This window comes from Dermacentor andersoni, chromosome 6, assembly GCF_023375885.2.
Source record: "Dermacentor andersoni chromosome 6, qqDerAnde1_hic_scaffold, whole genome shotgun sequence".
Lineage (NCBI taxonomy): Eukaryota > Metazoa > Arthropoda > Arachnida > Ixodida > Ixodidae > Dermacentor > Dermacentor andersoni.
Window position 1 is genome coordinate 1,207,302 of NC_092819.1, and position 14,946 is coordinate 1,222,247.

The following is a 14,946-nucleotide window of genomic DNA, read 5'->3' on the forward strand; positions in this document are numbered from 1 at the left end:
AAATTTAGTTTCTTACTAGCACATAAGGAAACAAGGTTCATCTCCGGAGTCAGTTTATTTTCAAAGTGCAGTTATTCAGATATTTTCATGCAAAAATGCAAGTTCAATATTACTTACAACTCCAGCAGCATAGAAAATTTGTTTACAGGCTCTTACTCACTGTTGTGCTTCAGTCTACTTAAAATTTTATGGCGGTTGAAGCTGTGGGAGCATACTGTGTTCACCCACTGTGTGTCATTGCAATCTTGTGAAATGCAATCTTGACTGTGCAACACCAGCAGTTATGCCACACCATTCAAATTAGCTTGTTAGTTTCTATCCACGCGCAAACTTAACTCATTCCATTCTGCAAGCACACAGACGAACTTCTTAGGATGCTAGCCGCTTTTGCAGTCCTCAGTCTAGCCCGTGTGCATGATCTGGGGCCGGATCACCAAAGAGCAGCAAAGTTCCTGCGATCGTTTGCCATCTGACGTGGCTGTTAGGCCTGATCAGCACTTTCCGGCCATGTTTTGACCACCAAAGTAACAGTTTAGTGCCATGCCAACACAAATCTATTTAGAGTGGCCATACGGCTCCTGGGAAGCTGTATGGCTGCTGCGAGGAATGTTTGAATAATTGAGTAGGCGATAGGCAACTGTAAACGAATTCGTCTTTGCTTTGTCTTGGCTATGAGCTATGCGATGCGACTTGCTCAACTGAAGCTGTCGATAATACAGGTTTTAAAATTTACCCTATTTTTATGCATATAACAAGCACCAAAACAGTAAAATTGCAGCGTGAGCTACATGCAAATTTCGACTTAACAGTGTGGCTTCACAACAGTGTGGCTCGTGGTGCCCTGAAACCACCTTTACGGCATGGTTCTCCACTATCAACATCGACGAAGAGGTGGGGAACACAGCTGCTGCTCGAAGATACGATGAAGATGATTCAGCATCCGCAAATAGAGATTGTTTTTAAAACGATTTGGCCATTTACGCAGTTATTTGCATGGGTTATACGTGCAATCGTTTTTCCTTCCAGGGTCTTGTGATTGGGGATGCGCCTTATAAGTGGAAAAATGTGTATATTTGTTTACTTCAAATACCTTATTTACCTGTTTCTAATGCTCCCTTGAAGCTAATGTGCACCACATTTTCACTGGCTTAAAGGAATAAAATAAAAATAACCTGAATGTTCTGAATGTAACATGCCACCAACTGATAAAAGAAAAATATAACCATGCCTCCCACTTCTGATCAAAAAAAAAAAAAAAGAGATGTGAAGAATTTACCTGCACATACGGGAATGTTTTTTTCTTAATGAGCTTTCATAATGAAAGTGGGACGTCACCATTTGCATTTCATTAGTTGCAGATACGAAGTAGGAGTGTGCAAATATTCAAAACTTTCAAATCGCGAATCGAATAGTGTCCTACTCGATTCGGTGTTCCGAATCGAATAGTCACTATTTGTAAATACGAACATTATTTATATACTTTTCCAATATGCAGCAAGGGTTGCAGCAGCGAGCAAGCAACTAATTTTGTCACGATACTTTGTACAGATTGCAATTCATGCCTGCTGTTATCGACGGTCTGGTGGACTCAAGTGGCATCAACTGGAGTGACATCATCTGCTGGTTCATGTCACAACTCATGCCAGCTGTTATCTGCACTCATGTGAAGTCAAGCGACATCTACCGGAGTGACCTCAGCCACCAAATCACCCACAAATAAAGGGGCTGCCCATGTGCTCACCCGTCACTTGGCAGCAAGGGTTGCGGCAGCGAGCAAACAACAAATTTTGTCCTGATACTTTGTACAGGTTTGTCTCCTATAAACTTGTGCATTTCCTATTCCATTTTTGCCACTGCCCTGTTGCCACAAGTGTTTGTGTTTTTTTGAGGATGCTGTCATGTGCTGAGCTAGTGATAGAAATAGAAACACTACGTGCCAAAATGAAATCAATGCAAGAAAGCCTTAGCAAGTTTAACAGACTGTATGAATACTGTATGTGAAAGTCCAGAGCGAGGCCATCTTGTTTTATTTATTTATTCACATTACCTTGCAGGCCCATTGAAGGGCATTTGGTAAGGGGGGCAACAGTAATTACATGACAAAAATAGCCAAGAGCAACCTCGTTATACAATATTAATAGGCAACAAATTCAGGTTATCACGGAATGTTTCACGATTGGAGATGGATGCAATGTGATCCGGGAGACTGTTCCAATGTGCAATGGCTCTTGGTAGTGGCGATGAGTTAAATGCCTGCGTTTGACCATGAATGCGCATGAAACTAAATGCGTTGTGAATGCGATGAGATGTGCGCACAGGAGCCTGTAACGGCAAACAGTGAAAGTTATTACTATAAATGTACCTGAGAAACAGACATAAAAGAGCAATGATGTGACAATCTTCTAATGACTGAAATGCAAGGTCTTGTTTTATTCGGGTAGTGCTCGAATGATAGTCATAGTTGCCAGAGATGAATCTTGCTGCCCTATTTTGAACGGCTTCCAACATACAGATTACTTAATCTTGATATGGTAACCATGTGTATGAAGCATATTCTAGTTGTGAGGAAACATAAGTAATGCTAGTTTTCGTACATTATAAGGCGCGACATGCAAGTTTCTACACAGGTAGCTGAGAGTTTGAGAAGCTTTGGATCAGACCGTTGCTACATGTGTTGTCCAGGATAAGTCTGATGAGAGATAAACGCTGAGATATTTGTACGATGGAGCAGTCAAACTACGGTATTATTAATCAAAAAGTGGAACACTTAGTTAGTACAATTTCGACTAAATGAGATTAACTTGCATTTGGAGGTGTTATGGGACACCTGCCAAGTTACGTACCATCTATAGGTTAGTTCAAGGTCATTTTGGAGAGTCAGATGATCATCGAAACATTTAATACTGCGGTAGATGACGCAGTCATCAAGGAACAACATAACTGAAGCTCAAAAGTTAGTGGGCAAGTAGTTGATGTATATTCAAAAGAGTAATGGACCTAGCACACTGCCTTGAGGGACACCGGACGTGATGTCGCAAAGGTTAGATGAAATGTTGTTGACCACTGTAAATTGCTGACGCGAAGGCAAGAAGTTACATAGCCAAGAGAGTGTTAATGAGTCAATACAAAGGGCAGACAATTTGGAAATTAAACAGAAATGAGGTACAGTATCGAACGCCTTCGCGAAATCAAGAAAGAGGCAATCGGTTTGATTGTTAAGAGTTCTTGTTAAAGTGAAGGTCAGTCATGAATCCAAATAACTGAGTGTCACATGAGTAGCCTTTTCTGAAGCCATGCTGATTAGAGAAAAAAAGTTATTTAATTCAAGGTGACCATAGATATGAGAAGCTATAATATCTTCAAGTAATTTGCGGCATATGCATGTTAGTGAAATGGGCTGATAATTACAGGGCAAGTACTTGTCACCGTATTTAAATAAGGGAACTACTTTACCAATATTCCAGTCCTTAGGCAGCTCACCTGATGATACAGACTGGTTAAAGAGGAGACACAGAAAGCGACTGTAAATATCAGTAGTATTCTACAGTATTTTAGAGTTGATGTGATCAGTGCCAGATGAAGTAGGAACTTTATTTACAGTCAAACCCGGCTATATCGAACTCACAAAAAAACGCCTATCAGTTCGATATAGAGCATAATTCGATATAAGCCTGCTAAACAATTGGATGTCATAAAAGCACATACCATTTATGAAATCACTTTATTGACGAAACTAGCTTAGTCTCGCATAAATTAGTCCTGCATTTTCTTCTGCTTGGGCAATTTCGCTGCCTGCGACGCACACACTTCCCCACATTGTCTAAGGAGTCCGAGCAGCTGAGGCCGCAACCTTCCGCATTCGTGCAGAAGCACCGGACTAATGCGAGTGCACCAATCACTTCGGAGGATGTGGGCAAAGGACCGTAGTTGCATTCCTCAACGTGCCTACTTTCATTTGTGCTCTGTACGATGTCGGCGATGTAGTCTTCGTTTCGGGATCTACCACCGTCGCGACACCATCATCTGCACTCATAAACTAGTCCACCGTTGATTCGAATGTCCCGGAAATTTTGGCAGCTCGCTCCAAACTTCAGCAACACCGGCAACGGCTTCGTCGCATTCATCAGAATTTACAGTCATCACCGAGCACGCGGAAACCGGCACGTATGAAGAACGCCTCGTACACGGCCGTGTGTACGCGTCGGGCGCCATGGGCACCGGGTTGCGAGTCTGGCCACTTTAGCCCTAATCGTGCTGAGAGTGCTCCTCGGGAATCTTGCAAGCTGCGGGGACATCGCGTTCGACGCGATTTATGATTTCGATCTTCACGACGAAAAGCGAATTCTGCCGCTTCATCACGGCAACACTGCGGGAGAAGGCCCACAAGGCGCAAACACGATAAACCAGAGAAGCAGCCAGACAACTCGCACTTTCGCCATCTTGCACGAAGAGCACACAAGAGCCTCTGATTGGCTGTCTGAGCAAGCACTCTAGGCGGGCCAGGATAATTTTTGCTGGGGAGTGTCGATAGATAGTGATCTAAAGAAAGGAAGGACGCTTGATTCTGCAACCCGTGAGGGAGCACGGCGAAGCGTCGTCAGGAAGTGAAAGATGATAGAGAAAGAGGGAGGATAATAGACTTCACTATGCGCGACAGGGGGAGTGTCGACGGCTTGCCCAAACAGCCCGAGGCAGCGCGGTCACGGTAGTACAGTGTAGCCACTGTAACGGCAGGGAGAGCGGTTGGATGGAGCCGCGCTGCCGGGCTTCCCCGCTACCGCGAGGGAAAGCCAACTTCTGGGGGCACTTTTCCGCCGCTTGACGTTCGATATATCGGGAGTCACTGCAATATTTGTTCGATGTAAGCGTAATTTTTGCTATATATGCTCATTGTAACTATACCGTGACCAGAAATTGTTCCGATATATAGAATAATTCGATGTGAACGGGTTCGATATAGTCGGGTTCGACTGTATTCATGATGAGGTTCGCAATACCTTCGTAAGTGATGGTGATTGAAGCCATGAAAGGGAAGGGTTGTTCAGGAACAAATAGCACATTGGAACAATCTTCTTGTATAAAAACAGACGTGAAATATGCATTGCAAGCAACCGCAGAATATTCATCAGAAAGCAGAGATTGTTTTGAATCGTGTATTGTAATGCGATTAGTAGACTTATTATAGGAAGAAATTATTTGCCAGAATTTTTTAGGATTATTTCTAATGAGTGAGGGCAAGTCCTGCGAATAATATTTTTTCTTGGCTGCGCCTAATGCTTTACAGTAAACTTGTAAGCAATCCTTGTACTTATCCCAGTAGGAGGCAGCATTCTTACGTTTTGCAGTATTGTAGAAACGTTCCTTTTTATTTCATAATGTTCTAAGTTTTTTAGTATACCAAGGGTTAGTTTTATCGTTGGATATAGAGATTAGCGGCACAAACTTGTCGACTAATTCTAAGATTTTTTTGCTTAAAAAGAACCCAATTCTCATCCACAGTCCATGAGGCAAACGAAGGCAGAAAAGGTTCATTATAGAAAGCTTCTAGTTCGGTGTTGAATCTATCGTAATTACCACAGTTATAATCCTGAATAGTTTTAGTCGCTGAACTTGTAAAAGTTAAAGGTAGACTAATTTGGAAATTAAAGAGTTTGTGGTCACTAAATCCTTCTATGTAAGAAATCAGACTAGTAGTCAAATCAGTAGTTAAAACCAGGTCCAATATGTTAGTACCGCTGGTGAATTGGTTAAGAACTTATGTTAACCTGTGCGGCAGCAAGGGTTGCGGCAGCGAGCAAGCAACACATTTTGTCCCGATACTTGGTGCAGGTTTGTCTCCTATTTCCTAGTCCATCTTTACCCCTGCCCTGTTGCCACAAGTGTCTGTGTTTTCTTGAGGATGCTGTCATGTGTCGAGCTAGTGAAAGAAATAGAAACACTACGTGCCGAAATGAAATCAAAGCAAGGAAGTCTTAGCAAGTTTAACGGATTGTATGAATTCATGAAAGTCCAGAACGAGACCATCTTGAAGGAAAACAAGTTGTTGAAGGACGATAATGCGAAGCTGTCTCAACGTCTCATGTCTCTCTAGCAGTATTATCACCTGAATAATGTAGAAATAAAAGGCATTGCCGTCACCGAAGGTGAAAACTGCCTGGCTCTAATACAGACTATTGGTGAAAAGAATGGCTGTCCTGTCATCCCCTCCGAAATTGACATTGCTCATCATGTGCCCACAAAGAAAGACAAGAACATTATCATGCGTTTCTGCTCTAGATCGAAGCGAGCGTAATTCATTAGTAAAGCGAAAAAGGCTAAGCTCACAACATCAGCCATTCGATTTTCGCGAAACAGTGACTCCCCGTTTTTCATGAATGATCCCCTCACGCCAGAGAACAAGCAACTTTTCATGCAAGCTCTCAATTTGAAAAAGAATAAAGGATGGTGGTTCCTCTAGATTGAAAACTGCGCGATCAAAGCCAGAAAGACTGAGAATTGTCGTGTTTGTGGCATCTTGAACATAAAAAATCTGGGCATCTTTGCATAATCAGTGCGCCTGCACTTGCTTTTTTATGTGTTAAATCCTCACCATGAATAGAGGCACGTTTTCATGTGATCAGAGGAAAACTTTGCTACATGACAATTCACCTAAATCATTCACTGCAATATTCAATGCCTCCGCAAGCGTCATGACAACCTTTTAAGCTTTATTTCTATACTTAACCATAATTTTTCTTTAATATGCCTCTCTGAAACATGGCTAACACCAGTTGATGACAATCTATTTGGCCTGCAAGGATATATCAGTGAATATAGTTACAGTGGGGTTCAGTGAAGCGGTGGATCTGCCATTCTTGTGAATTCGTCGATTGCATACACTCGTTCTCATGATCTTTCGTTAGGTAATTTGTTCTGAGAATCTGTCTGGTTGAAGTTCGACCGGAATGTCCTGTCACTCAATAACTGGAACAAAATCCTGGCATCCGTGTATCGTTCCCCATCATTGTCTTATTCGGATTTTTGTTCACAGCTAGAAGGAATACTCAGTGTTTAACCAACGAAGACAAGAACATCATCATTTATGGTGACATTAACCCTTTCAGGTGCTGTGTACACACTTGTGTACACCAAGATGTTGCTCAACAGCAAAAGCACTGATGGAAGTTAAAATATTTAGATTGTGTTGTATACATGTTGAAACACTTCTGATTGGAACAGTGCTGCAAGTTTGAATAACAAGCACAGAATGTTTTAGTAAAACGAGTGAGAAAGCATCAGCATGTCATTAGTAGCAGGTTGACTTCTTTTGTGGTTTTTCACAATGTTTTGCAGCAGGAATTATATTGAAGTGGCTGGATAGGTACATTTCAAGCCTACTAGACATGAAATAGTTGATGTTTTTATATTTGAAGTTCCTGTAATGCATTTTTGCATGGAGTCCACATTCTGTAGACCTTACACAACTTGCTAAAACATTCAAAATATGCTTTTTATGATTATGAAGAAGTAAGAAATGTGGTGAATGCAAGTTTTCAATCAACACAATTAATCAGCATCTAAAAGGATTAACATAAACATTGTAACGAAGAAGAGTAGCCTGCCTGCGCCACAGCCCCATCGCTACCGGCATGAGCTCGTGGTTGCTCTTTCGCCAAACGCTTGTGACGGCTACCCGTTCGCGCCCGTTGCTAATAAATCTCTTGGCAAGTGGTGGAGGTGCGGGGTTTCGACCGCCCTGGAACTTCGGAGTTGCACTCTACCCCCCATCATGCCCGACGACGCACGCACTCCTCCAGCTCCTCCAACGGCGCCAGCCACCTTGGTTTGTGCCAGTGCCTTGCGTCAGCGAGATCCCCCTATCTTCTCCGGCACAGATGACAAAGACGTTGAAGATTGGATCTCGTCTTATGAGCGAGTGAGTGCCCATAACCAGTGGGATGATGTTACCAAGTTGAGAAACGTCGCATTTTGTCTTACGGACGTTGCCAAACTATGGTTTCTAAACCATGAAGCCGACCTCACTTCGTGATTGGTCTTCAAGACCAAGTTTACCCAAGTTTTCGGTCGGCCTGCAGTAAGAAAGCTTCGTGCAGAACGTTTGCACACACGATCCCAAGAGGCCGGAGAAAACTTCACGAGCTACATTGAGGACATTGTCGACCTTTGCAAACGGGTGAATGCGTCGATGTCAGAGGAGGAGAAGATCAAACATATATTGAAGGGTATTCAGGACGACGCATTTCAAATGTTATTATCGAAGAGTCCTCACACTGTCGCTGAAGTGATAGAATTGTGCCAGAGTTACGACGAGTTGCGCAGGCAACGGCTTCACACCCGACGTCCCACCCCGCCCGCCGACTCTCTATCAAGCCTTGGAGTCGACGACAACCATGCTGCTCTCTTCGTAAAAATCCAGGAATTCGTTCGCGCAGAGGTCGCCCGCCAGCTATCTTTGATATCTTCTGTCCAGGAACCACCACCTGCTTTGCATCCTACGATCCGCGACTTCATTCAAGAACAAGTATCTCAAGCCGTTCCTCCAGCCATTGAGTAGACACCAGTCACGGCTCCTCTCACTTACGCTGAAGCAGTTTCCCGATCTGGTCCACAAACGCCCCTGCCGCCCTCTATGCATCGACCACCGACATTTTTGCTGCCATCTATGCCGCTTCACGACCGACGGCATTTTCCTCCTATGCCGCTGCCCGACCGACAGCATTTTCCCGAATTCTCAACCGCGACTCGGACCTTACACACACCAGTGGCGCACCTTCGATGACCGCCCAATATGTTTTGCTTGCGGTGGTGCTGGTCACGTGGCGCGCCATTGTCGTCATGGCATGCTTCCTCTTCAGAACGTCCGGCGAGCGCCACCTTTCCCCGCTCCGTTTTCCTCTTCGCCTTCCAGCCTTCCTACCTCTTCCTTTTCCCCTGACCGCCCAACTGCCTCTACTCGCCGCTCACTATCTCCCCGTCGTCGCTCGCTTTCTCCAATGCGGCGCCGTCCCGTGTCCACCGAGCAGGAAAACTGATGGCCGCAGTTCCCGAGGCACGAACTGCGTCCACGTCGCAAATGCCCAAGTCCTCGTCCCTCTCCAGCCAACGTAATTGAAGTCTCTGTCGAAGGAATTGCCGTCCTGGCACTTGTAGATACAGGAGCCGCCGTATCCGAATTTCCGCCGAACTCTGCCACACACTACGAAAGGTTTTGACACCTCTCTCCGACTTCTCTCTTCGAACCGCGAACGCTCAAAATATAACGCCTCTCGCTGCCTGTACTGCTCGCGTCTTCATTCAACGTCTACTGTATACAGTCGAATTCGTCGTGCTGCCCACGTGTTCCCATAACATCATATTAGGCTGGGACTTCCTTGCAAATAATAACGCCGTTATTGACTGTTGTCACGCCGAACTTGAACTTTCTGCACTTCCCGACATCGAGACAATCGAAAACGACCCTTCCAGTGTTAAACTGTTTGTTTCCGAAGACAATTCCATCCCTCCATGCTCTTCCCTGCTTGTGCCTGTGTCGTGCGCCGCTATTTCTGATGCCACTGTTCTCTTTACGCCCTCTGAGCTGTTCATTCGCCGCCGATGTTCTCCGCTGCCCTTTGCTCTCCTTACTCTTTGCAATGCCGTCACAAAAATGGTCGTCGACAATCCGACAGCCTGCCCTTTAGCTTTATTTCATGGTGAATGCCTAGGCCTTGTTCAACCGGTCGACACCTTTTGCATCTTTGATGCTCCTGCCGTTTCTACTTCTGCGGGCCTTGGCGCACTTACTTGTGACTCTGCGGTTGATCAGTCACTCCTCGACGCTTTCCACTGCTACATCGACGATGGCACGTCATCTTCAGAACGAAGCCAGCTTATTGCTCTCCTGCAGAGGTTCAGCACTTCTTTCGACAGCCATGCTTCCGGTTTGGGCTGCACATCGACCATTTTTCACCAGATAGATACCGGCAGTCATGCACCTTTACGGCAGCGCCCTTACCGAGTATCCGCCTCTGAGCGCCGTGTCATTGACCACCAGGTTGCTGACATGCTCAAGCGTGGCGTTGTGCAGCCTTCCAACAGTCCCTGGGCATCACCGGTCGTCCTCGTTAAGAAAAAGGATGGCTCTATTCGATTCTGCGTCGACTACCGACGTCTGAACAAGATAATGCGCAAGGACGTTTACCCGTTACCGTGCATCGACGACGCCCTCGACTGTTTGCAGGGAGCTGAGTTCTTTTCTTCGCTGGATTTACGCTGGATTTACTTAATCCCAACTGTCAGTCATGCTCTGATACTTAGTTGGCACGGAAGCAGCATTTGGAGCACCATGGCTCAAACAGCGCACCTTTCCACTTCGCAGGCTATCTTCGGGTTCTTGCTGCTGCTGTGTCCGTGCACAGCGTATTCGAAGTATGACCCTTCGCAACCACTGCTACTATCAAGCAAGGCCACAATATACCAGCAGACTGGCAACTACCTCCACATCGACCCACTACAACTGCTGCGCCCAGCCTTCTGCACACTATCGCCATCAACTGTGTCGTCACATCGCAGTGACAACTTAAGCGGCTGTCTGAGCGTCAGCCCATTTGGTTGGCACAGAAGCAGCATTTGGAGCACTATGGCTCATGCAGTGCGCCTATCCACTTCGCAGGTGTGTAAAAGCGTTCCGCTTTATGCTAAGAAAAGTGACGACCCATTTTTGCTATTGCTTCCATGCCAACAAGTGCTCTGTGAAATTGTCGGTGATTGTTTCTCTATGGCGTTGCTGTTAATGCGCTCAGGTGACATGGAAACTAATCCGGGTCCTACTACGCGTACTGAGGCATTACTTGAGCTGCAGAATTTGCCTTCAAATCCTTCTGAGCAGACGGAAGTTATTTTCCGGATTCACGGTTTTGCCACAGGCGCCGCGCCATAAAGACCATGTGAAACGACGACTGATATTTCGTGCACTGAACAATGGTTTATTAAAATTTTTGTGCTCAATCTGCGCAAGTTGTGTCGTGAACATCGTTGCCGCGAATGCAATTTCGGAGGTTTGCGGTTTCGCCAAACGTTTAATTATGACCAGAATTTGTCTGCTAAGGTTGACTAAATATGAAATTTTACATTCTTGGCTTGCGTTCTGTGATGGCAAGAGCCTGATTTTGTGAGGTGTGGCCAGGCAGAAAGTTGTGTAGCCTCAGTGCACACACGAATGGCGATTGCAGTTGCCATTGTATATTTGTGACCAAGAAGCTTCATGAAAGCAAGCAGGTCATTTGTCGGCGTGCCGCGCTATCACCCCCAGTAGCCGGACATAGTGCACGTACGGAATAGATTTAGAATGTCACGCACACAGTGTTCAATTCACAGATGCTGGTTCTTTTCATCGAGTGAAAACTAATACAGCCAAAATAGTTCACACCACATACACACACAGCGATTGATGATGCACGTCGCATGTTTGCTCAGCCAAGATAAATTTCTGCATACTGTAGTTACTGCTGCGCTGAAAGGCTACACAGTGGTTCTATGACGACCTTGTATGAACTGACACTCCCTTAATTTCCATGTAGAACGAGATAAAAGGCCTCCAAATCATTTCACGGCATGCGACAGCAACATTTTCTAGCAGCGCTGCGCTTGCTTGCACAGGCCAGAGAAAAGAAAAAGCTTGCCGCGCGTCCTTTCCTCCTAACCTGATGAAAAGCTCTATAAACTTGTACTGAAGAATATGCTTGTTCTCATTTGATCTACGGTAAACCCCGGTTAACTCAAAAATGTAAAAACCAGAAAAAAGTTTCCAAATAAGCGAAGTCACGAAAATAGAAGAACAAGTGAGCGGTGATAGATAAAATTAATAGGGAAAGATAAGCCACGAGTGCAGCCAGGCATGGCGTCTGGCTCAGCTAGCAAGATCCTGCCAGGTGAAAAGCAAATGCAAGCAACATTGCCAATGCTGCCCTTGTGCTGGCCTTTTCAATATCTAGGGTCCAGTGCAAGAACTATTTGAGGTAAGAGGTGAAAAACACATGGGTTGACAAAATGGCTAGAAATAATTTTGAAATAATCGATATTTAAAAATATCAGAGTTCAAATTAAAGTGGATTTACTGCATAACACATGCTGCATTGTGGGAAAATTATGGGAAGAATTGCTTTGGCGGTGACTGATGTCCGGCAACTTTGTGGGGTCTCAAACATGCTCTTGGGACAATAAAAGACAACACGGTAGTGGAAACAAACAAAAGGGTATTTATCGTGCCTTCTATACACCAATGCCAGCTAGCCGAATCACAACCAGCATGCCGATGGGTGCTAACAAATCGATGAAGTCCGACTCACCATAACAGGGTATCGAGCGAATATGTTCGCCCCAAGCTTAACACCAATGCCTAATCGTTCGCTTGTACAGTCATGCAAATGGCGACACATTCGAACGATCGTGTTCATCCATTCTGGTACCCTGCTCCAAAGCCTCTCGTAGGATGGTCCCGCGAGGGGCGCGAGCGAGCCGCACATCCCAACTTCCAAACAAAATAGACACTGAGGAATGTCTGCCTAACAAGGAACCGGTGCTGACACACCCCTGATTTTTATTCTATGCATTATTTGCCTTCATTATTTGCATTCATGCCATGTAACCAGGGGCCCCAGACCCTGTCAAACTACTGGCTGTAGCTTTTTGTCTGGGGTCCCTCCCAAATCTTGGGAGAATAAAATCAGATTCAGAATGTGATGCTCTGCTGCATCCGAAGTGATAAGATGGCACACACACCTGTGAAGCTGCATCACCCTAGCTGCAGCAGGCGACTTACAGTGTACAGGGTGTTCTTCCTCTGGTCCCAGAAGAATGACAGGGCATGCAGGTCAATCATAGAGGCAGTCATATTCTGCTGGCCCAGGTTGCGGCAGTAGTCCACCATGATGTCCATCTGCAAGTACGCAGTGCAAGATGCCTCTACAGGGCTGCACTTCTTTTTTCCACTTTTCTCATTGATAACATGAATTGCACCCTGCACAGCTTGCAGGAATTCACAGCTGCACAGAATTGCACAGCTGTATAGATCACAATGTCAGAATTGTGAAAAAATGTATACGCATATTTAAACAAGATCCTACCGGCAAGCAAAATAAAAATCATAATGTGGTTTATTAGAGGTTGGATAGCACAGCATTTTGACGAGACACGCAGAAGAGAAACACACACCACAGAGCGCTACTTGTAACAGAGCGCCACTTGTAATCCGCAATCTCTACAATGTACCCCAAGGTGTCCGGCGACTGCTTTTAAAACGTTATAATCATGCTCCTTTAATCTTTCGTTCAAACATCGTCCAGTCTGTCCGATGTACTTTCTGCTGCACTGAAGTAGAACAGAATGTACCACTCCCCCAGTGCAGTCAATGAACTTCTTTCTGTGTTATGCTTCACAGCCACGTTTCTGTGTGGCACCTGGGTTTACCTTCACACACATGCTCAGCAATTTTTTCCGGTGTGGAAAACGAAAACGTGATGTCAAGTGCAGCAAAAATGATCACGTGACAAAGTCGGCTTGGCATTGGTGGATGGCCCTGTCTATAAAATTTTTTTGTCACTCTCCCCCTTTGAGTATATTCTTGTATTTATTCCATTGACAAGGGAATAAAACGATAGTTGCAAGTAGTGCTCTGTGGTGTGCATTTCTCTTCCGTGTGTCTCGTCAAAGTGTTGCGCAATCCAACCTCAAGTATGCTATACCAACACGCCATGTCTTCAACCTTATTATGTGGTTGAAGAGGCAGTACATCAAAGTTGATGATACAAGGAAACACTCAAAGAAAGCCTTATACTTTGGCGATCCTCTTACATTCAAATGACTAGAAACTGCTTAATACAAATTAAACTAAAGAATTAATTTTTTTGTATTTTTGCTTGCAAAACGGTGCATACGAACCAGCAATGAGAATTTGCTAAATGTGTTGGAATTTCGCCCACTTCATTTCATTAACAAAAAAGCCAACATGAATGCAAGAAAAACTTGGAACCATGCTCATACATGTTGCCATGGCAATGAGCATACTACTTGATGAGTGAGGTGAGCAATGTCAAGTGCAGTGAACCAGGAACAGAAACTGACGACCAGGAGTGCGTGGAAGTGAGGCAAGTGCTTGAGAAAAGATTTTGACATCAAAGAATGGAAAGCACAAGAGCACGAGGAGCAAGAAACAAATAGAAGGATAAAGAGCCAACCACAGGATTCTATGGAGCTCCAACAAACCAATCGATGAAAAACATGGAGCTCCATAGAAAACCAATCGTGTGGAATCACAAAGCCACAGAAAAGAAGAAAAAGTCGATGCGCATGGGTAGGTAGTTCCAGGAGGTTGGCCACCGGACCAGGGGAATACTGGCCATCAAGTTTTGGACCCAAGCCACCAAGGCTTCATTCAAACAACGCAACCTGTCAACCTGTTCCTGTGCTTCATGACTTCAGACTACGGAATTCTGTCCCGAGTGCTGTGGACTCCAGTGGCCATTGGCAAAACGTTAGCAGTCAGACTACAGGCCCAAGCTTACGTACACAGCTGCCTGGTCAGGACGTCTCGGTACTCCGTCACTTCTATCCTCAAGGCTTCTGGTGCGGAGCATACTTTTTCTCAGCTGGCTGGACAAAACACTCGTTGCTTCACTGTTGGTGAGATTATAGCTCAACAACTCGCCTCGCCCTTGATGCTATGGTGAACTGCTTAGTTTGGCAGCACCGCATGTTGGCCATAACAGTGTTTCATAGAATTTTACATATGGATTCCCTCTTACTCTCAGTTCAAGATGCGTAATGTTGTTATTTGTGTTATTAGGTCATTGCTATCGTATTTTGGTTTATTGAGGGCATTAAATGCTTTGTGCGCCAGTGTAATAAACAGCTTTGTCCTAAACTGACTGCTTTGAGGTTCTGCCTAACGGAACTTTTTAAAATCTAAAA

General features: G+C 44.9%; 1 protein-coding gene and 1 long non-coding RNA gene across 3 annotated transcripts in view; one reads left to right on the forward strand and one right to left on the reverse strand.

Moving 5' to 3' along the window:
- LOC126521192 (intermembrane lipid transfer protein VPS13A-like) overlaps positions 1 to 14,946 on the reverse strand; it is an 820,642-nt gene that overhangs the window by 495,697 nt on the left and 309,999 nt on the right. For both annotated transcript variants that reach the window (XM_050169804.3, XM_055065737.2), the window contains one exon: positions 12,800 to 12,916. In XM_050169804.3, coding sequence (XP_050025761.2) covers positions 12,800 to 12,916 — 117 coding nt within the window. The remainder of the gene's footprint in view (positions 1 to 12,799; positions 12,917 to 14,946) is intronic.
- Positions 1 to 14,946, forward strand: part of LOC129382201 (uncharacterized) — a 58,290-nt gene that overhangs the window by 12,033 nt on the left and 31,311 nt on the right. The window contains exon 3 of the long non-coding RNA XR_008610289.2: positions 1,549 to 1,808. This is a non-coding gene — a long non-coding RNA (uncharacterized lncRNA). The remainder of the gene's footprint in view (positions 1 to 1,548; positions 1,809 to 14,946) is intronic.